Source organism: Channa argus, chromosome 3, assembly GCF_033026475.1.
Source record: "Channa argus isolate prfri chromosome 3, Channa argus male v1.0, whole genome shotgun sequence".
Classification (NCBI taxonomy): Eukaryota; Metazoa; Chordata; class Actinopteri; order Anabantiformes; family Channidae; genus Channa; species Channa argus.
Window position 1 is genome coordinate 15,340,870 of NC_090199.1, and position 26,516 is coordinate 15,367,385.

The 26,516-nt window shown below is 38.3% G+C and overlaps 1 protein-coding gene across 6 annotated transcripts in view; it reads right to left on the reverse strand.

Annotated features, from left to right (window-relative positions):
• Nucleotides 1-251: 251 nt before the first annotated feature.
• Nucleotides 252-26,516, reverse strand: part of tbc1d1 (TBC1 (tre-2/USP6, BUB2, cdc16) domain family, member 1) — a 46,058-nt gene continuing 19,793 nt past the window's right edge. For 3 of the 6 annotated variants that reach the window (XM_067497101.1, XM_067497104.1, XM_067497105.1), the window contains 16 exons: nt 25,724-25,840; nt 25,369-25,494; nt 24,937-25,085; nt 24,597-24,860; nt 23,166-23,282; nt 22,794-22,904; nt 21,930-22,060; nt 15,508-15,708; nt 11,210-11,371; nt 9,797-9,955; nt 8,301-8,401; nt 7,977-8,120; nt 6,292-6,451; nt 5,129-5,298; nt 2,405-2,581; nt 252-2,294 (listed from right to left, as the gene is read on the reverse strand). In XM_067497101.1, coding sequence (XP_067353202.1) covers nt 2,061-2,294; nt 2,405-2,581; nt 5,129-5,298; nt 6,292-6,451; nt 7,977-8,120; nt 8,301-8,401; nt 9,797-9,955; nt 11,210-11,371; nt 15,508-15,708; nt 21,930-22,060; nt 22,794-22,904; nt 23,166-23,282; nt 24,597-24,860; nt 24,937-25,085; nt 25,369-25,494; nt 25,724-25,840 — 2,523 coding nt within the window. In that variant the 3' untranslated portion in view covers nt 252-2,060. Of the gene's footprint in view, nt 2,295-2,404; nt 2,582-5,128; nt 5,299-6,291; nt 6,452-7,976; nt 8,121-8,300; nt 8,402-9,796; nt 9,956-11,209; nt 11,372-15,507; nt 15,709-21,929; nt 22,061-22,793; nt 22,905-23,165; nt 23,283-24,596; nt 24,861-24,936; nt 25,086-25,368; nt 25,495-25,723; nt 25,841-26,516 lie in introns of those variants that run through there. The other 3 variants (XM_067497102.1, XM_067497103.1, XM_067497106.1) reach the window with 3 other exon arrangements.

Genomic DNA, 26,516 nt, shown 5'->3' on the forward strand with positions numbered 1-26,516 from the left:
GAGAGACAGTAAGAATATGGTTCAAAACACAGGCGAAAATTAGTAGAGGCTTTAACTCTGTTGCTCTTCTTCGGTGATTATCTCCTAACTGCAACTGTGTAAAAATGTAGCATTTGTGAAACATCACTGCACTGTTTTGTCTAAAAATATAAGTCACAAAATAGTGGTTTGTCATGAATTACGAAAAAATGGTCTGATGTTTACAAAAAACGTACACTTACACACACACACGTGCACTCACGCACACACACTCGCGCAGTCCTTTTTTTTAATAGTCCCTTTGTTAGTTAGAATTTGCATACACAGTAACATCTTCATAAATAGGCAGCTACAACCTGACAAACAGGTTGAAAAATACTGTTACTTGATTTTGAGGAAATGCATTTCTCATAGAACAGATCAAAACTAAATGGTGCAAATGATTTGTAAAAAAAAAATAAAAATAAAAAATAAGTGAAGCATGCATGACAAAAAACAATATACAAAGGAAAGATGTTTTATTTTATATCTAAATGATTTTATAGCTGCTGTTGGCCTTTTTCTGTTGTGTAAACACATGTATGCGCTAACAGAACCACTTGCCCCAACATGCTTTTTCTTCTCCCTAAGGACATGTTCCTGTGTTTTAAATACTGTGTACACTACAGTAATATTTCCATATGCTTGAAACCTTATATCACGCCTATAGCATTGAAATTGACTGACGTGTTTGGACAGGAGTTTGTACAATTTACACCATCTCAATGTGTCTGACATCTGACACACTCATTCATGCTATGTATATGCGCAAAAAAAGCTGACAAAAAACAAAAGAAACACACAAAATAACAGAAATTGGATTTGGTTGCACTGAAAGGATATGAAATGTATTTTAGAGTACAGAATAACAATGGTCAATAAAAGTAAAACATGTGCAAATAGAGTCAGGAGTAAAAGCAACAACTACTTTACAGTGTAAATCAGTAGATTTGTTGCAATCAGTGAAGTGCACAAACACAAAGTAACACAATCACATACAAATGCACCAAGTTGCTGGTTGAGTTTAAAGAATTCAGTGTTGAATACAGTAAATGTTTCAGGGGTGACAGATTGTCTCAGCAGCAAATGTCTTCCATTTGAAGTTTCAGACAAATGTTTGTTTTGCAATTTAAAGTAATTGATCAGGCTCTCACAAAAATAAAGTCTGGATTTCCCCTCAATAGAGACATGTTGATGCCTCTAATGTTTTCTGCTGACCTGCATCTATTTTCCAAAGGTGAAAAAACAGGATGTGAAATGGACAGGATTTATTGTGTTACTCTTCCTGTAAGCTACTGTAACTAAATGAAGTTTTAAAAAATACAGGATAAGGATACAAAGTTATGGAAGACTAGAAAAAAAATAGAACTTACCTCTACATATGAGCATCAACATCCCCGATCTATCATTGTTTCACTTCTGTTATATTCAACTTTTAATAGTAAGCAAACAATACCTCGTCATGAAGTTTATTCCTTCACCCGTCCTTTATCACATTTTCCTTTGGACTTAATTACTTTTTGTGTGTAAGGGTGATCAATTACATGTTGTTTTCAGAACACTATCTGAGACTTTGAGCTTGTTTTACACACCATCTTTGGCTTTTTTAGCCCTATTGCATCCCACAGTTTCCTCACAGGAGCATAAAAGACAGGACGCACATTCAAACACACACAGACACACACACACACACAGAGGTGCAAATGTAAATGTTTTGCTTTTTCAGTAGATGCCCAGGGGGACAGTAATGCTTTGGGGATTCCTGGTCAAATTAAACGTTCATTTAAATTTGTTTGCTCTCTAACAAAGTGGACATTTGTGACACTGTAGGATTTCCATTCTTGTTCTCTCCATTTTAAGTCCAACTTCCAACTTTAGGTCCTCTTCTCCTCTTGACGAAATATTGGGAAGCTGGGAAAATGATAAAGGTTGATTGAGAGAGTCATCCTCACCTCTCTCTTTCCCCTCTCTTTTTGGGTCTTTGACAGTAAGCTCCTCCTCTGGTCACACTTGTATTTAGAGTCCACAGTCTTGTTCCACAGCTACTCTTCATCTTCTCTTGTGACTGTATGTCTTTCTGCTTGTGGAGGGAGTATTTGTCCATCTGGAGACACGTGTATGCCAAAGCTGCTGAGGAGATCCTGTAGGTGTGTGACAGTGCTCAGAAGCTGTTTCTTCTCCTCCTCCAGTGCAGAAACTTGCTCCCTCAGTTGGTTCTCCGAATGGACCAAGGCCTCTACTCGACTCTCTAGGCTGCACACATGAGCATGGGACACCTGCAGGGATAGGACAAAATTAAAGCTAAATAAACAAAAAACAAAAACAAACAAAAAACAAACAAGAGCATAACCCATTCATAGCGTTCATGTGACGCATGTGTGTGCACCTGCAGTTCCTCAAGCAAGTCGAGGTTCTGCTGTCGGAGGCTTTGATTGGTCCTCTCTAGCTGCGCAGCTCGCTGGTGTTGATTAAGGGTTGGGGGTGTGTCCAACAGCTCATCCTGCAACACGTGGTACTCTACCTCATAGGCCTGGAGCTGCTTGGACACATCCATCTCACAAACCTAACACACAGAACATTGAGGGGGGTATCCAAAATTGTATCAAGTTCATTGAAAAAAAAATTGAAAGCAGAACTTAAATAGTTATTTTTTTTGTCCTTTCGGCTTATCCCATGAGTCCAGGGTCACTACAGCGGATCATTGTCCGCATGTTGATTTGGCACAGTTTTTTTTTTTTTTTTACGCCAGATGCCCTTTCTGATGCAACCCTCCCCAATTTCTACCAGGTTTGGATCGGCACTGCACAGCTGGGAATGGGAATGGGCTGTTAGGGGTTCGGTGTCTTGCCCAAAGAAACTTTGACATATAGCCGGGGATCAGCCACTGACCCTGTGGGGGACACAACTGGACGACTGCCTTACCAACTGAGCTACAGCCGCCCCCATAGAACTTAAAAAGTTATAAAATGCATTTTTTCTATGTGTTAAATGTTTTTTTATTTTTTACTGTATATAGTTGTGACCATCATAACAGTAATTTAACATAATCCTTGATCACAATAGCCAAGTTAGACCAGACAAAAGTATAAAAAAAGGGAACATGGCTAACTCCAACTTACTTGTGCTGACACACGCTTTCAACCAAAGTGTGGTAGAGCGGTGTAATTATATTTAGAAGAGCAACTAGAATTTTTCCTTCTTGTTGGCATTTGTCATGGCCTTTTACTGCACATTTGTTTAATATGACTTTTTTAAAAACTGTGTTTACAAAGCAAAGATGCACTCATGTTTTTTCCAGTTTATCAGGATCATCATGACTTGATTTGAAGGAAAAACTGAAAGTGAAAGTACTGGGAGACTGGGAGGCACTGCACTTAAGCAACTGCAGAAAAAAAGTGTTTCTGTAACAGACAGGTAATAAGGCAAAAAAATAAATCTTGTTTGCAATCAAGTGTTTGCCGTAATTTTCTCTTTTAAACAAGTTTGGCTAACCTGCAGATTTGTTTAAAACTTTTAGGATTATCCGAGTGCATTTCTAGCCTGGTCCAGCTTCCTTATAGCAATACTGTTGTCAACCTAACTTAGAGTACAACCTATCATTAGAGATATGTAAAGTAAGAAATGTGAACAAAAGGTTGGAAATCACAGGTAACGTGTTTCCTCCATTTGTACCCAAATTAAGCCATTGTAATCCTGCATGACCAAATTACATATTTCTGGTTAATAAAAAAAAAGAAAAAAAAAAAAAAGAGGAGAGATGTTTAGCACACAAGGTTCCACACATCAGGCAGATACACTCCCTGTTTTCTGTGGGTTGAAACTATGAGTCATACTAAAGTTAACATATAGACAACCTGATGTGGATAAGTGGAACAGGAGGGAAAGTACGTGCAAGCTCGAGCATGATCCAACACCCTTTAGCAATAGTATGCATAAATGCACAGCTTCTAAACTATAGTTTCTCTACTTGCGTTTAACTCATCACAGCCTCCTGTGAGCTCTTTCTGTCTTACAGTCGACAAAACTAAACTGCTGCCCAGACTGATGGTAAATGTTGTCTCCAGACAGTTTAAAAGAGACACAAGGCAGTAATTTAGTCTAATGCTAAATGTTGGTTATTAATGATCCCGGGGTTATTAACATACATGTGCTTATTTATTTAACATAATTTAACAATGACGCAAGAGACAAAGGTTAAAATTACATCACTGACACTCCACCTATCAGCAGCCCTCATCTTTGTTATCAGGTGTGTGTCACACTGATAGTCTTCATCTCTCAAGGTGAATATTATTCTTCATTGTCTTGTTTAGCCATAAAGTATTTGGATCATCTCTATCTCTGCCACGAGTTGTAAAAGCACATGAGACACATCATAGTTTCTTTAGGTACATTTAGTAAAACAAAAACAACATTTTCACACAGAACAAAGAAAAACATCAGCCAAGAGGTTTGCTAGACAATGATGTACCTTCCATTAAGTTCAGAGCAAAACTGAAATCAATGCTGTCCATTAAGTACATTAGAGTATTGTTTGTATATTTCTCTATAACATCAAAGAGTGAGAGGCAATTTACACTAAAAGAAAAGCATAGTTCTTTCAGAGGATATTATTATCATGTCCAGTGTAAAATTTCCAAAAATCTGCTTTAAATAAGAAAAACGGAAAATGAAGGCTCACAAAGACAAAGAATGAGAGCTGTAATTGTAGTATACATTTCCTTAAGTGTAAACCTATCCAGTGAAAGATGTCTGCACATGCAGATGTACACAACCAAATAGTAAAGATAATTTAACATACTCTAATGGTGAAAGTTTTATCTGAGCACCATCTGAGCTAAAAACCACTGACCCTTCAGTTTACTTGTTACGCATATGCATACTTACAACAACTGAGAAACAGTTGTACTGCACTTAAACAGATCTGGGTTTAAGTATCACAGAAGGTTTGGGGAAGTATTAAAGTATTAAAAGACAATATGATGTTAGCTTTGTTTTACTTTTCATAAAGAAATATTTGAGTGATTCTATTTTACTATAACTTCCTTAATTGCAGTAAAAGTGATAAAACAGACCGATTAAATCAACTGAATGAGTCTCTTTTGCTAACCTGGTTGATGGTTTTCTCCATCTGCACGAGGCCTAGGTTGGGCAACGTGGTCTTGATGAAATCCACTATGGACTCCAGGCTGTCATGCTGCAGGATTAGAGGCTTGTGACTCCCCAGTAGGCTCAAGGCCACCTTGAAAATGACCTCTGACCCCTGCAGGAACAACATGTCTGACAAAGGACAAAGAGGAGGAACCACAAACAACAGAAGAGGAAAGAGAAAAAATAAACAAATAAGATGTTAGAAGGGACCTTGACACAGCAGCTTGTTTTGAATTATGTAATGTAAAAAAAAAAAGACCGGTGATCAGAGGGCAGCTTACTGTGTTGATTGGTGATTTAAAGGGATTTTCAAATGACAGATTCTTTGACGTCAATAAAAAGGTTTAAGCAAACATAAGTAAAGGCCAGGCTGAATATGGAGTCTGAGAGTAGGTGTGTGTGCGTGTGTGTGTGTACATGCTTTGAATGCATCAGGGTGGAGTAAGGGTTAGGCAGGATTGCATGAGATCATACAGCAGATTAGATAATGGGCGTGGAGTCATGGAGTCCTACATCTGATATCAAACACTTCATAGTGCTACGATGATGCCCTGTAACCGTAACACAGACAAAGACACGCGCACACTGTGTTATGCTGTGTTAAGCCAGAGGAGCCAGTGAGTCTGGTTCAGTGACGGAACAGCTTGTAGGAAATTAGGCATAAAAACATCAGTGAGCCATGACATAAAAGAAGAAAGGATGATAGTGTGATGGCATTTACATAAATTATAAAAAGGTCACTTGAGTAATTGACTAAAAAAGAAGCCTTTATCGTACATGTGTCTACGTGTATGTGACTTACAACCCTTAGAAAGAAAATGCTTTTCCAGAAATATTCGATCACTCATTATCATAAAACTTCAATGTACACTGCCACAACCATCGTCTTTTCTCGGCTGCCAAATCTGTTAGATTCCTTGTATCTACTTTATTTCCTGTACCTTCTATTCTTCCTATTTGGCTAAATCCTTCATTTTCCAAGTTTCATCCTGCTCCACCACTTCACTTCCCCTTCTTTCTTTCACTCTATCTGCACTGCCACAATCTTAAGGAGAATCAAAAATGTGATGACCAAGTAAAATAAGAGTACGTTCTGTGAGTGTATATACACATGCAGCTTACCAAAGACTCTGGCCACGAAACCAAGGGGGAAGTGAGAAGCAAAGGCGGTGAGGAACCAGGGGGTGGCATATAAGCTTGGTCCGATCTCCTGCTGTTCCAGGTGGCTGTAAAGATCCCTGTGGTAGTCATGAAGCAGCCTTGACAACTGGTACATCTGAATCTGGCATAAGTAAGCATCAGACAGAAATTTTTAGTGGTCTGACTAGAAACATGTGGTGTATATTATGTGCAAACTTTGCTTTTATCATTTGTACAAGCTTAAATAGCTTATGCACATAGCTGATTTAGATATGGTATAGTATTAATGTACCTGCTAAAAAATGCAACTACACATTGGTACACTCTATCAAGACTTCATATGAAGAAAGCACTGCTTTTGTTGGTTTCTACAAGTTTCTGATGCTGGTGGAGATTAACTTCTTAAGAACGTTTAAGAAAGATTCAGTTATTTACTTATTTCTACTAAAAACCTCCTTGCTGGGGTAAGAACTCTCTTCTGTTGGTTTTCCACAACTAGAGCCAGGAACTTTTACAAGAGCTAATATCTAGGAAAGGTAAAGGCTCCTGTGAACTGTGACTGTGAAACTGTGAACAAAATGTGGTTGCAGTTCTAGGTTTTTAAATTTTTGGGGTGTAAAATGCTTGGTGTAATGCTTTCAGCAAGTATTGACCTCTTAGCAGGTCTAGTTTCAGGGAATAAAACCATGTTCATAGAACTTGATTAAGGTACTGATTCGTCCAGTTGAAACAGCAGGTGCTGAAAAAGATAGGCTCCTGGTACTCAGTAAGGTGCTGCAATGGAAATGCACCTGTCTTATACCATGTTTGATGCCTGTTTTAAACTTGTTTATTCTGGCGTAACAAGGTTTAGGCCAGTGAAATCGACGACACACAGGCATTTTGATTGCCATAGAGGACAAGGTTTATACATTTACCAAGGAAAAACACAACGAAACAAAAAAACTTCAATATAGGCATTCTTTCGCTTGCATACATGTATGGTGGCATAGGGGTGCCAACCGCTGTATTTAACAGTGTTCACAAATGCCAGACCTCTGTAGCATTACATACAGTTCATATTCAGTCAATGTAAAATGTGTAGATATTGTAGGCCCAGTACAATATGACTGTGATTAAACATGTAAAAATTTGCTACAGGCTGATACGTGGGCTGTGTAGACTGATTCAAATCAAAACACAGATTTGTTCTGACAAATGAGAAGTAAAGAATGCATCGGAAACACCTTCTGTTTATATACAGTACACTGTGATATCCTTCTCAAAACTTCGTTAACCAAGTAAAAGAAGGCTTGCATTGTCTATTGCAAAGTGAATTTTTTTTTTTTTTACATAACTGTAACTATATAATATATAAAGTATGATGCAACTTGACCTAGTACTATACATTGCAGTAGTTCAATGAGAGGGTGAAATTTGATACTGAAATGTAAATCAGAACCAACATTATTGCTATATACACGGAAGGAAATATTTTATACTGAAGATATATAATGAATGAATGGATTGATGAATGAATAAACTAGTAACTTTCAGTCCTTTCTCTAAAGTCATTCTCTAAAGTATTGTGTGTGAGTAGTGAATTGATCCACGTTAAGGTGAGTAACAGAGAGAATCTGGAAATACTGTGTTCTGGAGAAGGAGACAGTGTGTGTGCACATTTTTACCTGCAGGATAATCATATCCGGCCTGTACTGTTTTCGGAGCCCAACATCATACATTAGAAATTTGAGCATGTAGAATGCGTCCTCTTCCCCCATGTGTAACAGCAGCACTCCAGCAATGAAGGACAGGCCCTGGCAGTAGCCCACCTGCAATAACAATAATAACAAAATTGATTTTTTTTTTCACAGGCAGGACAGCTAAAAATTTTTTAAAGACACTTGACAGTTTAATTTTCTCTACAGAGAGTTCAAGAAAAAACACAACCAAGAAGAAATTGAAAGAGGAAAAAGGCCTAAAAGAAAGCAAGAATTAAAAAGAAATGATACCTCAGGGTCCAGCAGGGAGTAGGCCTTCAGTAAATTATACAGAGACAGCTGTCCAGCCCCCAGCTGCGCTTGGAAATATGGATGAGTAGGAAAAGTGCGACCTAGGACATATACACTATGTGGATTTAATATCAAAAACTACATACATCCAAAAACATATCACACTTTTAATACATCCGATTTGCTTGATTTTTAGTAATGTAGTTCTAAAAAGATTCTAAGTGAATTACACTGAAACATAAGAGGGCAAAGCCTTAGGGTGTTACATGTGTTTAAATGAGACAAACTGTAGACTAGACTTCACACTTTACATGAAGAAAAAACAAAAAACACAAACAAAAGAAAAACAGATCAGCACATGAGCATGTGGCAACCTATTTTTGCTTACACACATAAAAATGCGTGAACGTGCGCACACACACACACAAATGTGGCTTTATAAAAAGACTTTACAGCCTCAGAAGCTTAAAATCTAACTCTAGATGCAATGCATACCTTTCAAAAGTGACAACATAATGACCTGGGATATATATATATATATATATATATATATATATATATATATAAAAGAGTATTCTTTATGTGGACAGGCTTGGTAAATTGCAGCTGTGGGTGTGTGCTGTGGGTCTGAAGACTCCTTGACTTACAGTGTGTGACAATAAGGCTTTGGAGATAATCATGACCGTGTGAGTGTGCATGCAAAGAATGTGCTGTGGGGGCTTTATGTTTGTGAACATAATGCCATGGTTCCATCCCCTGCCTGAGGAAAATTGTATGTGCAACGTCTGTTCTGTGTCATGAACATAAAGCCTAAATTCTGCACCATTTTTCTCTTGCAACTTATGTAAACTTAATTTCCTCACATGCCACACGTTCACATTTACATGAAAAATGCTGCCTTGAGTTGCTACGTGTCTTTTATCTGCAAACCCGTGCTGTCCTAAGCATGCTGTGTTTTTCTGAGAGCACATAACACCTTTATATTGAGCCATGTAAGCAAATTGTAACTGTGTATTCTGTTACCACGTCCCCGCCCTAGCTGATGTAGAGTGAATAACATTATATGCAGATAAAACACAAGAGTCAACAGCAACAATGCAGGAGGTTAAGAGCTACAGGGATGGATATGTGGGTGGATGTGTATATGTATGCATGTGGGTGTTATATGGGTGGGGTGTAGGTACAATATGTGTGGGTTTTTTGGGTGGAAGGTGTTGGGAACATCTATGGGTAAAAGTGTAAAATGGGTTTTTAAACACTAAAATACTGTGTGTAGTAATTTTGGCAATGTTTACCAAATTAAACTTACGGCCTTTTTAATGCTTAGAATTTAAAAGTTTTTTTCCACACTTTTAACGAACAACAAATAACAAACCAGCAGGGTCGATAAGGCCTACAATTATTTGCAGGGTACAAATTAGGTTAGGCGTTTAGGTTTGATGGTTACACTTCCCAACTACACTGTGTGTGTGTGTGTTTTTGTGTGCGCGCATTACCCAGGTCTATGAGGATGGCATGTTGCTGTGAGGTGAGCTGTTTAAGCAGCTCTTTGTATGGAGTGTCATTAGCAGGTGGTCGAGAGGGGACCGCCTGCTTGAGACGATACTGTTCAGAGAGAAACTTCCAGATTTCGCCTCGATGCTGCCTTGGGACACCTGCCAGAGATGACAAAGTTGGAGAACCAAGGTGGCTTAGGTTAGTCCAAAGCTGATATGATATGATGTATTACACACAAGATCTCATAGCTGTGCTAGCTATTATGGACTATTCCTAACATTATAAAAAATAAAAAAAGCTAAAATGTGACTACGATGTGAATCTCAGGGAGAATACACTTCAGAAGTCCCTCTCCTTGACTGTAGAAATAGTTTATGTTCGCTCAGTAATTACTGTGACGTTTGTTAGCTCACAGTCAAGTTTCTAAATGAAAGTTCAGCACAATTTGTTTTTGAACATAGAGGTCCAATCTAGACCCATAGGACACGCGCCTGTGTCTGTGCCAAATATGTTAAGTGTGAGAGAACCCTTGAGTTTAGGATTATTAATACAAATATTTGTAGTAACATAGACTCTATATTTTGACAATTCTTTAATTTTCATTAAATGGACATGATATCACGTAATTTACAAATTTAAAGTTTAACCAACACAAAGCGTCCTTTATTTCACTCTCGCTCTCTCTCTCTCTCACACACACACACAAAAAAATGGTAAATGGAAAATTACAGCTAGCTACTGGTAAACTTAACTTAGCACAGGTGCTAGTAGGCTGATTTTCTTAATGCTGAACAGAACCAGGCTACTGTCCATTCCTGTTTTTAGTCTTTGTAAGGTTTAGGACTAAATTTAAGATAGACATGACAGTGGTATTGATTAAATTCCCAAAATGTCAATTTATTGAAGATCTTAGAAAAGAGCACCTTATACTGTAGGCAGTAATCAGAGTAAAATAATGTAAAATCGGCAATAAAAGTAAAATTAATTAGTAAAGGTTTTTGCATCTTCCTTGGGAAATAAAGAGCCAAACAACAATCAAACTGCCAGCGCAAAGCAATAACAGGATGAAGATGCATGTAATCTAAATGTAGATATCTCTCCTCTTATTTTCAAAGCCAGAGGACATAACCTTTCTGTCCTAGTGATGACAATTGGACACAAAGGATTAAGTTGTTATATTTAAAAAAAAAAGAAAAAAAAAGACTTCACTGTGATGATGAAAAGTAAATGATTAACACTTAACGGATCCTTTTTTACTTTATTTGAGGAAAGGGCCCTACTGCAATATATATTTTCAGTTTTGGAGCTTTATTTAGTAAGCTTTGTTCAATATTTGCAAATACCTGGTGAAAAAGAGCAAATATTTTCAAAACACTCATGTATGGATTTTTGGAGCCAAATACAGTAAGTACCTTGTGCAACAGCAGCGTGTATAGTCTCTGTGTCAAATTTGATCTTTGCTCTGCCAGTAGTACCCAGCATCTTCTCCCAAACCAGTGTGACCTCCTTCAAACATGGAGTGATTTCCTCATAGTCCAGCTTCAAACGCTTGTTCTGTAGGTCGCTCTCTGAGGCTACGAGCACATAAACACAAACAATACACATTGATAATGACACATCCCTGCTCCTGCAGCCTTAGTATTGTGACGTGTCTGCAACATTGACAGTGCTTAAACTGGGAACAATTGCCCAATGTTCCTGAAATCTATTTAAGGCCACCTGCTCATTTGCCACCTGTCAGACATCAACAAGGCCTCACATATTATGCTGTTTTCTTTGTTTATTTTAGCACCATCAAGATGAGCCTCACAGCAGCCTCCGCACTAATATATTACCAATACTGACTACCAACAATCTTTGTTGTGGCAAGCTACTGTGCCTGGTCAAAACAATACAATCATAACCGTAAAGGCAGTGGTTTAAATCCAAAATTCAATTGGCAGCTGCCTCCACTAAGAGCAGAAAAATTTGTTTTATTTTAAAAAACAAAACTTAGATAAAATATGCTTTTTCACAGACCAAACCCAATGGTCATGGTCAATGGTATGAGTGACTCAACTGATAAGAAGATGCTACTCACAGATTTTGTCAGATTCCTAGTAACAAATGATAAAAAGACATGAAAAAAGTATCTTGGGGGACAAATGTTGGGGGATACATCTCAACCAGAGTCAACTGCGAATGTGTGAAAAATAAGTCATGCCACCAAAGGTGGCTCTGGTTAAGCACTGTGATTGTTTTCTCTGTGTCATTGGTAAACCAGTAAAAATTCTTTTCTTTTTTTTAGGTCAATTAGAGGTAGCAGAAACATGTTTGTAGCCACCTGGAAAACACTCGTCCAATACAATACTCACTCTCCTAAGCTTGCGAGCGATGTGCTGGAGACCCTGTGTCTAGTGTCATATATATGAGCTGTATAATGTTAGGGTGTAACAATTATTTTAGGGTCATCACAAAATAATTTCTTTCACATTGTCAGTTTTTCATACTTTTTTACATCATTATTATATGATGTGTTGTTATATAAATATCACATGTAGTTTATTTTAGGGTAATATCTGAAAGATCAAACTCTTTTAGATTTTTTTTAGTATAAAACGTAACAACTTTGTGTAATTTAAAGAGAAAATCAGGCTCCGGACTTTCAGATTAATAAAACCTACAGAAACAACCTGAGAATTTCGTTACAACATGTTGACACCAGTGATCAAAGAAGGTCAGGGCACACCCAGCGCCCCTCATCTGTTCCTCTCTTTCTGACAACACCCTTCCTCTCTCCCTCCTCTAATCTCTAAAACCATAGACCATCTTTTCTTCTTTCTGTCAACCCTCACCCTTTTCTTCTCATTCATTCCCACATTTGTCTCATCCATCAACCATACTTTGTCTCTTCCTAGTGGCCGTCCCCACCCTTTTCACTCATCTGTGGTGTCCACCCAGTGACCAGCTGCAACTTGGCTGAACTAAATAGACTGACATCATTACTATGGGATACGATGGAAACAGCAGGCCACTTCTAGTTCAAACCTGGACTGATATATTTAGAAAGCATGGGAAATTAGGTGTATAGATAGTGGGGTGGTTAATACATGCACTGTATAACAGATGGAAAACTGTTGTGAAAATTGGTCTTTTACACTGTACGCATTAAGATTAATGTAAGTTCAGTGCATTGCTCCTAATGTAGGTTTTTGCAAAAACCTCACACTAAACTCCAAAATAAATACATTTTAAAATAACTTGAAACAATTGAGGACACCTCTAGAGGCCTGAATGTTTTTTTAAGTGCTATATATCATGGACTCAGCAATCAAAAGACAGAAAAGTAGCGGGAGTGACCTGGAAGGCGTATCCAGGATAATAAAGGGAGAAAACTTGGACAGAGCATATAACAGACACACCCAGAGTAAGAATAGACATTGTTGGAAAGGCTGTGGCTCTTCTGTCTGTCTTATCAGCTGTCTGGAGCAGGCAGAGTCTAGTCCATCAGCACTCGCTCATTGGCTGCAGCCCAACTAGCGCTCATTCTCTTTACTCTCCAATCTTTCTTTACCTCCCGCTCTCCATTACTCTCCCTTTTTGTTGTTGGAAAACTCCACCCTTGATAACATACAGGATGGGATACCCCACCATTCAATTGACAAAAATACACACACACTAATGGAGGTGCATGGACACACACTTTCATAGTTGACCCACGAAAAAAGGGGAGATCAACAGACAAAATGGAAGAGCTCCAATATAATATAATTTAGTCAATATAAAGCTGGAGCCAAGAAAGGCGCAAACTAGAGAATGGGAATGTTGTTGCGCATAATGTGAATAAAGCAACTGTGTGTCCATGTATGGGTAAGACTGTGACTTAATTTTCTTATACTAATATCACCCACATACTCTCTAATCACACTTTGTGATGGATAAAGTGTTGCATATGTCTGAATGAATGGTTTGTATACAGTATGCAAGTAATTAAGGGGTCGGTAAATATTCTCAGTCATCCAGGTATGGTTATCCAAAGATTGAATCAAGTCAACTGGACTTTTTGGTTAGAAATGTTTTGCTACTTAACCAAGCAGCTTCTTCAGTATGACTAAAGTAGCTAGGGAACCCAGCTATATCCTCCAGAGTAGGCCTTTGTTTAAGCCTGGCCTGAATATGCTAGTTAAGGAGGGAGGGGGGGATCGATGTGGAGTCATCAAGATGTAATGATTACAGCCCAATCTCCCTGAACCCCTAAGATGGGGGGGTCGTTAGATGTGGCCCTCTTGGTGGATGTGTAAAGTGGTCTGAATCTTCCTGAGGATGGATGAAAGGGCGGCATGAAAAATGGGAGACAACTTGTGCCTGAGGCCTCCTCCTCTGTTGAGAGAAGGGTTCTCCATGTGAACATAAATGGCTTTACATACTCCTCTCTCACACCATCTGTCTTCTCTGTCCAAAATGTGTACTCAAATGAGTGTCCTTTGTCCTTCAGGTGCAGGTACACCACTGAATCTGGTCATGAGGCGTTGCTTCTCTTGTGCTGGGCCATCCTATTGTGTAAAAGCTGTTTGGTTTCTCCAATGTAGAGCTCTGAACACTCATCACTGCACTTGAAAGGATACACTACGTTACTCTTCCTGTGTTTAGTTGTTTGGTCTTTTGGGTGGATGATTCTTTGTCTCAGTGTGTTAGTGGGTTTGAAGTGAAAAGGTATCAGTTTTTTTCCGAAGATCCTTTTGAGCTTCTCTGACACTTCAGGACAATACCCTGCACACCCCGAGCAACATCAACCCAGATCAGATCTCCTGGACTTGTGTCTGAACACCATATATTTCAGCTACCGAGGTAACTTCTACACACAGAAACATGGCTGACCCATGGGTTCTTCAGAGTCACCTATTGTTGCCAACCAATTGTTCTAGGAAGGGAAGAAGAAAGCACTCAACTCTTTTACAGTGGTAGCACCAATCCAATGGTTGAAATATGTATATGACACCTGGGTAAAGATCAGGGGTAGATCCAGGAGGTAAAGGCTGTCACAGACCACATAAATGTTCAGCAGGGAGACCACCAATGACAACAGACTGGCCTTCCTGGACTGCGCAATGAACGTTGGGACTTATGGCAACCTAGAAATAGAAATCAACAGGAAACCCACACACACGGACCAGTACCTATGGTTTGACTCCCACCACCCACTGCAACACAAACTAGTAGTCATCAGGACCCTGCACCACAGGGCAGAAATCATCCCGACCTGTTCTGAAGCCAAAAAGACTGAAGAAGCTGCTTGGATAAGTAGTGAAATGTTTTTTAACAAAAAGAAAGAAGGTAATTGAGAAGGTGTGGTGCATATATAGGTGTGTGTTGGTATGTGCCAACTAGGTCAAGAGGTTGTGTATACACCCTTAGGTATACCTACCAACACACACACACACACACACACACACACACACACACACACACACACACACTTTTCTTTATATAACCTGTTCAATTAAAATGAGTCAAAATATTCAAATAATAAAAGTACGCGTGCAGCTGATTACCTAAACTGTGTATATGTGCACACATCTGGTCATGCATACTGCCAGAAATGGATTTTTTAAAAAAGACTTGTTCGTCTTGGAGAGAAACCAAATTATTGTGTATTCAACAGCATTAAACCAAGTGAAAGATACTAGTTACACTTGATGAACCAATGCTTGCTACAGTTCATCCAGCTCACCCTGTAGTTTCTGATTCTCTCTCTCCATCCTCTGCAGTAGGATTTGCTGCAGGATAGCTTTCCTCCACAGCTCCCTCAACTCCCCTTTGCTCTTTTTTGTTGTCTCCTCAGGTACAGCTCTCATGGATAAGTCTCCACTTCCTCCACCTACCATCTGGCTCACACACACTCTACCCCCCTCTAGACAGGGCTCTCCTCGCTCTGAAAGACAGAGGAATATAACAGAATATGTAACACACTGAAAATAAGAAATCATAAAACTTTTATTATTACAAGTCAAATTATAACAAGTCATGTTGTGTGAAATAGCAAATCTTGATAGAGGAAAAAAAAAAAAAAAAAACACCTGATGTGAAATGTGAGAAAGTGTACATGAAAAAACAAAGCATAGAAAAAACTGTATCATTCTCTTTATTTCAATGCTGGAAACAAACAAGTGAAACAGATTAATAATAATTTTTCACAACCCCCAAAAGGGACTCAAACCCAGCTTGTTGACTCATCTAATTCAATTTAATTTAGAATGAAAAAAATTACAAAATACCCACATTTGTGAAAGTGTGACTAAGTAACTATTCATTCATTTCTCTTGACTAACTGATTAATCATTGTTTCCGTATTTAAAAAAGGTCTTTGGATTAAGACCTGCAATTTTGTGGTTTTTTGATGTGTGGGCTAACAAACTGATTCTTGGCAACATTATGAATTTGGAAAAGTTTATGAGAATTGTAGAATCTACAATGAATACAGTGTAAAATTCTTAAATCTTTAACAAAACATTTTAGCAGTGCTTTACTGTAGTGATATGTTTGAACAGCATAAAGTGAGAAATGAAACAAAAGCCAAACCCAATTAGAAACAAATTCAGCTCAACACAAAAAACTTGTTTCTCTGTCACTCCCTCTGACACTTATGCAAAATAAAAAGTTTTATTAAAAAAAAAAAGTAAAATTTCTAAACATACATATATTTGACACAGTTGGGTGCAACACAAACAGTATAAGAAAGGAAAAAAAAAAAAGTGTTTGTGTGACTCCACCTCAAAGTACAGGGTGGACCCCAAACCTCAAAATACCCTGTGTTGTTTAGAGGAAGGACATAACTATCCAGATAGCACTTGCTTCTCCTTTAGTTTGTAGAACACTATTGATTTTGATCACATAAATCAGTCTGGTTTAGGTATGTAAATTTGATGCTCATCTTTCCAAAGACTTTTCTGAGAAAAATGTGTGTTAGATAAGTCTTGCGATAGACACACTACAAAGACTGCACACATACACAAACTGTGACAAAAGTGTTCTATGTGCCAGATGAGGTTCATGTTTGTGATGCCTTAGAGTTTAAGTCAGGGAGACTTTCAAAGACAACAAGTCACTATACAAACATAGCTCTTAAGTTATAATAGACCCACCAGACGTGTGACACACAGTCATGTATTTGTTAAACAAACACAGAACACCACTGAGGAGTTAGCTTTCAGGTGTGATAAATACTGCACACACACACAAACTTGTGCACAAACTTTTTCTATGATCCTTGGGTGGACTACATTAATTCATTAGCTTTTAGCATAAGTAAACCCTAACCATAACAGCTACTGTTCTGTGTATGCCCAATCATACACCAAAAACTCCGTCCTAATGCCAAAACAACCAGGCACACACACCCTGTTGCACAAAGTGGCATTATCCACTCCCTGAACAAACACTCATACTTGGCCGGAACCAAGTTCTAGCGCACACACATAAACACGCGCACACACACCCCATGTGAAATGGGTCAACAAGGCTGGCGTTTTTCTCTGGTGCTGCCTGTGTGTGGACTGTCAACATGACCTTGAGACACCACCGCCCCCTCAAACACACATTCGACACACCCATGACCTCATGTTTGTGAGAACTCGCATAAATACACGCCCATTGCCAAACTCAACTTAGAGATGCATTTAGCAAGCACAATGCTCATCACACTGACCTGTTAAAAGCAGTGTTTTTCCTTACCACATGGCAGTTGACTGTCAAAAGAAACTTCAGAAGTTCATTTTCACTAATGATGAGAACAGACACCTTACCTTCAGTTTACCTGTTTCATTTGGAAAGGAAATTGATTGCACAATAACAAACCAAATCAATTACTTATTGGGACAAAAAGTTCACATTGATGACACATTCCCATTTGCATTTATTACACCCAATCAGAACCAAGAAAGATTATATAACTTATAATGCTCAGTTGTTCGGGCTGTACAGTATCTAAAAGGTGTTTAAGTGAACAACGAGGATTCTGTGGCTGCAGCATGTTGTTGAAGCTTTGCTTAAAGGCTCTGGCACCTCTCAGTGGTGTTACTAAAGAAGACACAGGGCTTTAAAGACATTTCATTTCACTAACTGATAGAGTTGGTTGTAAGCGTACACTAAAGTATAGTAAATTAAATGGACAGTATTAAACAAAACCACAAGTGCAAAGGCAGCTACACAAGTCAGTGCTATTACGTTGAAGAAAAATTAATATGAGGGAGCTACCAGTGTCTGAACACCATTGATATTGTGATACTTGTCTCAAAACAGCAACCTCTATTTTTTTTTGGCATGGCTTGCATCACTGAAGGTGGATCCACCGATGTGTGACAGTGAGAACAACTGTTTACTTTTCAGGTTCAATGTCAGTTGATACTTTAGAAAACATCAACAAATAATGTGGACAGGAGTTTTAAAGGACTGTCAAAGTTTTATGGGAGAAGATTTTAAAATACTCCACTGTTTTCAGGGGAAACCGAAGACCAAGGGGACAATTAAAAAACAAACAAAAAACTGAAACATTAGCAAACTAATTGATCAAGAGATAATTAAACTGCAACAATTTTGGTTATCGCAAATGCCAATTAAAACATTTTATAGATAAAACAATTCATTAGTTAAAATATATTGACAGATTCATTAATAATAAAAATCTAATTTAAATACAGGATTTAATCCATATCACTAAAAATATACCCTATATTATGAATTGACTGAAGTTACATGACTAACATCTCATCCATAGTAATAAGTGAAGATCAGTAAAATAGTTTCATAAATCTCATATTTCATATAAAATTTGTGTGTATTTGGAAAGTTTTAACATCGCTTTCACTTTCTTAAATGTTGTTATGTTGCAGCCTGACACTACAATCGTTTTAATTCTTTTTTCCTCATTAATGTCCACTTAGTACCCCATATTGACAATGTAAACACAGAATTTTAGAAATGTGTGTACATTTATTAAAAAGGAAAAGTGATATATCACACTGACATAAGTATTCAGACCCTTTTCAAGAACACAAATTTAGCTTTGGTGCCTCCCATTTCTCTTGATGTTGAGATGTTTCTACACCTTGATTGAAATCCACCTATAGTACATTAAATGATTGGACATGATTTGGAAAGGCACACACCTCTCTATAGAAGGCCTCAAAGCCGCATGCTGCACAATGCATACTGTTCAGAGCAAAAGCCATGAGGTCAAAGGAACTGCCTGCAGAGCTCACTAACAGGATTATTGCAAGGCGCTGCTCTGGGAAAGGGCTACAAAAACGTCCGCTGCACTGAAGAGTTCCCAAGAGCATGGTGGCCTCCGTAATTCTCAAATGGAAGAACCAGGACTCTTCCAAGAGCTGGTTGCCTCCCCAAACTGAGCAATCTGGGGAGAAGGGCGAACAGAGAAAGGAGAAGTACAACCATCACTGCAGCCCTCCACTGGTGTGGGCTTTATGGCAGAGTAGATAGACAGAAGCCTCTCCTCAGTGCAAAACACATGAACGCCTGCTTGGAGTTTGCAAAAAAGCGCCTGGGGAACTCTCACATTCTAAGGAAGAAGATTCTCTGGTCTGATAATACCAAGATTGAACTGTTTAGCGTAGATTTTAAACATTATGTCTGGGGGGAAACCAGGCACTGCTTATCACCTGCCAAATACCATCCCTACAGTGAAGTACTGTGGGGGCAGCATCTTGCCATCAGGCTGTTTTTCAGCAGCAGAGACTGAAGGACTGGTCAGTGTTGAGGGAAAGCTGAATAGAGTAAAGAACAGAGATATCTTAGTGAAAACATGTTCCAGTGGTTCTCAGGACATCAGACTTTGTCTTATGCTGGGGTTCATCTTCCAACATGACAACAATCCTAATCACACAGGAGTGGCTTAGAGACAACTGTGAAGGTCCCAGAGAGGCCTAGCCAGAGCACTGACTTAATGAACCCTAATGAACATCTCGGGAGATACTTGAAAATGGCTGTCCACAGAGAGTCCCCTTCCAACCTCACTGAGCTTAAGAGGGTTTGCAAGAAGTATGGCAAAAAGCCCCACAATCCAGGTGTGCAAAGCCTATTGCTTCATACCCAAAAAGACACGAGGCTGTATTTTCTGCAAAAGGTGCTTCAACTAAGTAATGAGCACGTCTGAATTCTTGATACTACTTACTACTACTTACAGAAATTTCTAAAATTCAGTTTTGTCTTTGTGATTATATCTGTGAGGTACTTAAGTGTTATTAATGTGAATGTTTTTTTAAAAACAATTTTTGTTTCAGTCTGCAGAATAACAACATTAAAAAAGGGAAGGGGGTCAAAAAAAAAATTATGAATGCACTGTATATTTTTTATAGTGCATTCTCTTCATACAGGGGTGTTACTATGGAGTTCCAGTGTGACCAACCCAACGGTCTCAACTGCCACTTATCCTGTCATGCCCATACACACAAGCACACATAGACACACAGAGTTCTGTACATATAACTATCAAAACACAGGATCAGAAGACGTGTAAGCACAAGCATAATTCACATGTCTGCACAGGCATGCACACACACATGCACAGAGCTGTTTACCACATACTGCAATACGAACAGTGATTGAAAGTTCAAAGTTAAAGAATTATTCCACTACTGTAAAACATTATTTTGAACTTGTATCCTTCACATGTCTTTAACATTTGACAGGGCTCTCAATCTCCAAGAAAACCTTGTGTACTTTTTAATAGCATCATACATTTAAGATTTTCCTCAAGTTCAATTTCACTAGACTGATTGTCAGCCCATTTTTGGTTGTATAATTGTGTTACAGAGTGGAGCATCCTACTTCACAAACAAGCACTGAATCTAGGAGAGCTGGAATGTTTGACTTTACAATGCCCATGTCTTGGGAAGTGTGAGAAGTCTCCCACAAATCAATAGCATCTACTTGACAGCCGCAAATCATAAACAATAATCTAGAAATCAGATGTGACTTAGGAGAGAGGTGAAAATTCCAAAGTCATGTTCCCGCAACAATAAATTGATTTGTTCTTTTCACTTCCTTCCACAGACAACATGTACTATTAAGCAAAAGCTGTCTACAGGTGAGGAACTAGTAAGGTTGATTTTACTAACAGAATAATACTGGAGCATGTATGTACATGTTAATACTGTTTGACATGCCCTCTTCCTTTGCATGGGACATACTGAACTCTACACTTGGGGCCTGCACGGTAATCCTAATAAGAAGATCTCACCTTTCAAGCTCAAAATCACCAAATGTACAAAGCTGGTTTTGTTGTTATTTTGGCAAGTCAATTGAAAGAAACAAGTGCCATATTCTTTCGCAACAGTAAGAAAAATATGTTTAACTTGAGCAGTGTTGTATCTAAACTTAGTACATTATTACACTACATTTAGTTTCAGGTTTGATTTCTGCCTTTTTCTTCCCATCTAGCCTAATAGGCTATGCAGTCCCTCATTTTACTCCACAACATATGAAGTAAAAATAAATATTGAATTTTCACCATTCATTTTGAGCTTATAAACAGAGAAAGTATTCTGATATATACTATGCAAGTGCAAAATATAGTAAAATAAAATTACCACTCTGTTATTGTTATCGAAACAAATTTGTTCTCTGTTGTTACCAGACCATTCAATTTATGTACTTTTCACTAGGCTTAAAAGGAAAACACAGAATTACTTAACATACCGATAGACAAATGTTCTAGGTTTCTATTTTCTAGTTATCCTAGAACATTTATGGTAGGTATATCTCCATTTAGTATGGTTATTACACAATTTATTGCAATTCCAATTGTAAATAACAAATGGTATCTTAATTGTGTCAGCATAATCTATAAGTTAACAACCTAAACTTTCTTCCCAGCCTTCCCTGCATTTTGTTAAATGTAATTGTTAATTTATTCTAATAATATGGCAATATGATTTGTCCTTTTTTGACATTTTTTTCTCTGTAACAAACATTACCAGACATGTGACAAACATTGAGTGGGCCTCCATTCCAGCAAATTGGCCAGGTGACATGTACATTTGTTACAGCCAATGTTGAAGTTTGTACAAAGGCCCCTGACAATTCCTTACAAGGAAACATATTCATGGATAAATTATTTATGAGTTTGTCCATCCTTACCACTGGTGTCTGAGTTCTTCTGAGGTGTAGCAACCCGAAGAAAGATCTGCTGCCTCCATGAGTGGCGGTGACTACGCACAGGACTTTCAATGATTCCACATGCCACACTTGTAGAGAGAGCCGCTACATCACTGACAACACACACACACAAATGAATACATGAACCCTTATAAGCATTCAATAATAAGTATAGAAGAACACATTTTATATATTTTTAAAAAGATAGATCGATTATATTTTAAAAAGAAAAATAGCAATCTATGTATTATCCATCTATCCATCCCATCCTATCTAACATTAAAACTGGTTGACTTAATATTAACTACCAGTCTTATTATTGGTTGTCATGACAGACAAGGGTAATCATGGCCACCCACACATCCATCATACAGACATGCACGCATGCACGCATGCATGCGGACGCACACACACGCACACACACACGTGCCAGCTTTATAAGAGGCACCTGTTGAAACTGCTCAATAACACAAACATCTAATGAGCCAATCACGTGGCAACTCAGTGCATTTAGACATGTAGAAGTGTGTTCGAGACAAACTGCTGAAGTTCAAACTGAGCATCTGAATAAGGAAGAATTTGTGATTTAAGATACTTTGAACAAGGAATGGTTGTTTGTGACAGAAAGGCTAGTCTGTGTACTACCAGGGCTTTACACACAACCATCTATAGTTAACAGAGAATGGTCTAAAAGAGAGAAAATATCTAGAGAGCACCACTTCTCTAGGTGAAAAGACTGGGCTGAAAGAATGGCAACTGTAAGGCAAATAACCACTCCAAGCTATTCAGAAGAAAATCTCTGAAAAACTTGCCTGGCATCATCAATTGGTGTATTTGTGTATGTACCTGCTTTTTGGTTCAGGACAATCATTCTCTTTGACAGGAGCCAGAAATTGAAATTTCAGAAAATTAGGAACAGAGGAGGAGTGGAGACGAGCACGTAGACCACCCAGAGGACTGACATGAGAGATGGAGGTGGAAGAAAAAGCAGAAAACTAATGAAAAAAGAAACTTGGGAGCCATTCATAAAGGCACACTTTGCTTGGGAAAAATAGTTCAAACTCTTAACTTTTAGAGTTAAGAATGGCAACAAATGATTCCAAGGTTTATCGTTACCATCCAAACTGGACATTACATAATATCATGAAAAACAAGGTCAAATAAAAGTACATGATAATGTTGCATGAGACGCACAGGAAACCAGTGCAGGATTCTCACCTTCTTTTATTGAGTCGTGCTCCAGAAGAAGGGGAGGAAGGATAATGACGAAGCACAGGAGAGGAAGATGAAGGGCAGGGAGGAGGAGGAGGAAGGGTGGAGTTGGTTAGAATATGTCTGATAACCATGCAAACACAGAGAGAGAAAGAGAAAGAAAAAGTGCAAAGAAATTCAAAACACTTAAAAGTGATGCTGAAAAAGGGTAAAGAGGGAAATAAAGAAAAATGGAAGAAAGACTTTAAGGCAGATTTTAAGATGTGGAGATCCAGAATAAGTGAATGGATTTTCTCTAGAACATTGGTTGATTATGACTAACATTTTAATAATATTGTTATGTACTTATGAGATTGTTATATTAAATATTAAGACGTTTATTAAGCTATTAAATACGAGGAAGAGGAGTGTTTCAAGAGCTACTCTCTTCTCTAGACTTCTCTAACAGGAGCTCAACCACTTTATAGTAGTGTATATGTTTACATATAATTCATTATATCTTATCAGGTATATTTCCCACTTCCCTTTAATGCTGATACAAGAAATGTCCCTCTGACAAACTTTACTAAACATGCATTCAACAACCAGTGAGAAAGCTGTCAAGCACTAGTCGGTCATTCAATAAAACACAAGTCTGCAAATGTCCCATATACAGTACTGTACCTAACTGATGTGACAAAAATGCAGACAAATATATACAGCACCATTAAAATGCAAACTGTAAATACCAAATAAGTTTAACTTTCACCTACTGTCACAATCCAGGAACACATTACTCAGCAGAGAAAGAGGTTTGTGAAGTTAAGTCAGGTCATGCACATCAATCTATTCAAATTAACCAAACTCAGCTTTACTCCCTTTTTGTGTTAATCCAAAAGTAAAAATCTTCACGATTTGACCCACAGAGAGGATAAAAACTGTCATCCGGAAAGTTGTGAAAATGATTTTAAGGTCATATAAATTTTAAGGTCATATAATAAGGTCATATAATAAAATATTATCTTCTACTATTGTCTTCTCATTCTTCCAAGCAGTCATAATGTATTATTAGTTGCTGTCAAGAACCTAATATCAATTGCATGAGGTGTAAGGATATTTCATATGCAAGATATAATTTCTGAACATTGCAGGGGTGCTGATAATGACACTTTTTTCCTCAAATAGAGATTAATATTTGAATTTAAAATGCAACACATCAATTCATTAGCTCCGGAAACACTTACATGTACTGTACTTTACCTGCTTATGTAATTGCATTTAGTTTCAGGTCTTGCAATATTAAATAACTGGCCTGTGCAATATTCTCATTAATAAAATTTAAGCATTACTTAAATCCTTGGATTTCATCATTTGTGTTCTCATTAAAAGTAAAATCTTTCAATATTGATATGAAACTTATACTTATTTGTCAACCATTACAATGACCAGCACACTTACTTGTTCTGGTGTGGAGTGTCAGTGCTGACAGAGTAGTGTCGTAGGAGCTTAGGCTTGATAGCTGTGGTAGGTTCTTGTGGTGTGTGAGATAGTGTTGGTAATGGTGAGTGCTCGAGTACTAAGGAGGTGGTGGGAGAATGGCTGAATGTGTTGGCCCGTCGACGGACGCCTTGTGGCTGAGTATCAATGGGGCAGGAGAATGAGGAGGGACACAAGTCGGGAGTGGTGTTGAGTTGCTTAAGGTCCCCTGCCGAATTGTGGCACCTGAAGAGATGACTTTAGAGTCAGGAGAATTATTGTGTATACAACAAGCTCATTGTATGCATTTAGGCACCATCACCTGAGTGAGCTGGTGGGTCGCAGCTGAGAGGAGGTGGGCAAGAACTCATCTAAGGAGGGCTGATCCTGGCTGCTGCTGACAGTAGAGATGGAAGAGCTGCTGTTACTTTCTATGCTGTTGTCCCTCTGAGCTCTGGCCTTGCTGCTCCCCTGCCAAGAACAAACACACATTAACCCAAGTTATTTACTGCTTGTGTCCTCTACATAAAACTAAAGACAATACAGCAGTAAGCAACATCATGGTCATTCGACTGTCTTCCAGTAAAACACCACTTCTATGTTCAAGATATCAAGGTTGATGATCTATTATCTACACAGACATTTCAATTTTTCTATAATAAAAACAAAACAATAAAGCAATAGAAGAATTCCTTACACAAGTTCATAGCAGTACATAACTACAAACAAACTAAGCCAGGAAGAGCATTGTTACCTTCCAGATGCCCTCCAGGGACTCAGTGAGAGAGCGCTTGGCTCGGCTCTTGAACTGCTCAAGCCGCTGCCTACTGCTACTCTGCTGCTGTACCTCCACTGGGGCTAGAGCTGCCTCCTCACACCCCTACATATATGTGCACAAGAGAGACAGAAAAAGCACCACATTTATGTTTGTCTAAGTGGAACCTATGAAATGTCTTTTTCCAGTTGTCTTTCCTTGGTGACTTAGTTCGACATGGAACTGTTGATGCTTTTGAGGAAACATAGGACATAATTGGAAGAGACAGGAAATGAGTAATAAAAGGAAGAAGCTGGTACAATATGGCTGTGCATCATGTATGTGTAAATCTTACCTGTTTACTGTCTCCAGGCAGCATGTGCTGATGGCTTCTCTGTCTCTCATCATACAAATTCCTCAGCAAGGCCATCACCAGTTCATTCTCTTCCTGGTCGCTCATAGGACGAGCCCTCTGAAATGCAATACAAACACAAACATTTTTAATAAATTCTAAAGTATTTTTAAAGTATTTGTTAAACCTTTTCAAATATACACTATGTGAGAAATAGTTGGAATAAAATGCTTTCACAATGTATTGCTTTTTTAATGAAAAAAACAAACAAAACAAAAATCACTGCTAAATCAGAGGTGGATCCATTGTGTTGTTTAAGCTAAAGAGAATTCATCTCCAGTGTTAGAAGTCTAAAAATGTTTTTCTCTTTTCAATGAAATATAATAAAAAAAAAATTTGATTAGTAATACTTAAAAAGCAGGTATCTGGTACATAATCTTCTATCCAAAGAAACTTCAAGTATTGTTGCAGTGCTGCAGTTAAGCGTCATTGCCAGCAGATGTCAGTGGAATCATGGCCAATATTTCTTTCTATTTTAACTTCTATCAAGTTTTTTACTCTACTAAATGTTTCGCCAAAAATTTCATCAGTAGACTCAACATTTAAGGTCATTAGTCTAAAATACAAATTACTGAGGGCGGCTTTAGCGCAGCTGGTAAAGGTCGTCCACGGACAACAGGGTCAGTGGTTTGATCCCTGGCCCTGGCTATATGTCTAAGTGTCTCTGGGCAAGACACTTCACCCCTAACAACCCATTCCCCTCCCCAGCAGTGCAGTGCTGGTCCAAGACCAGTAG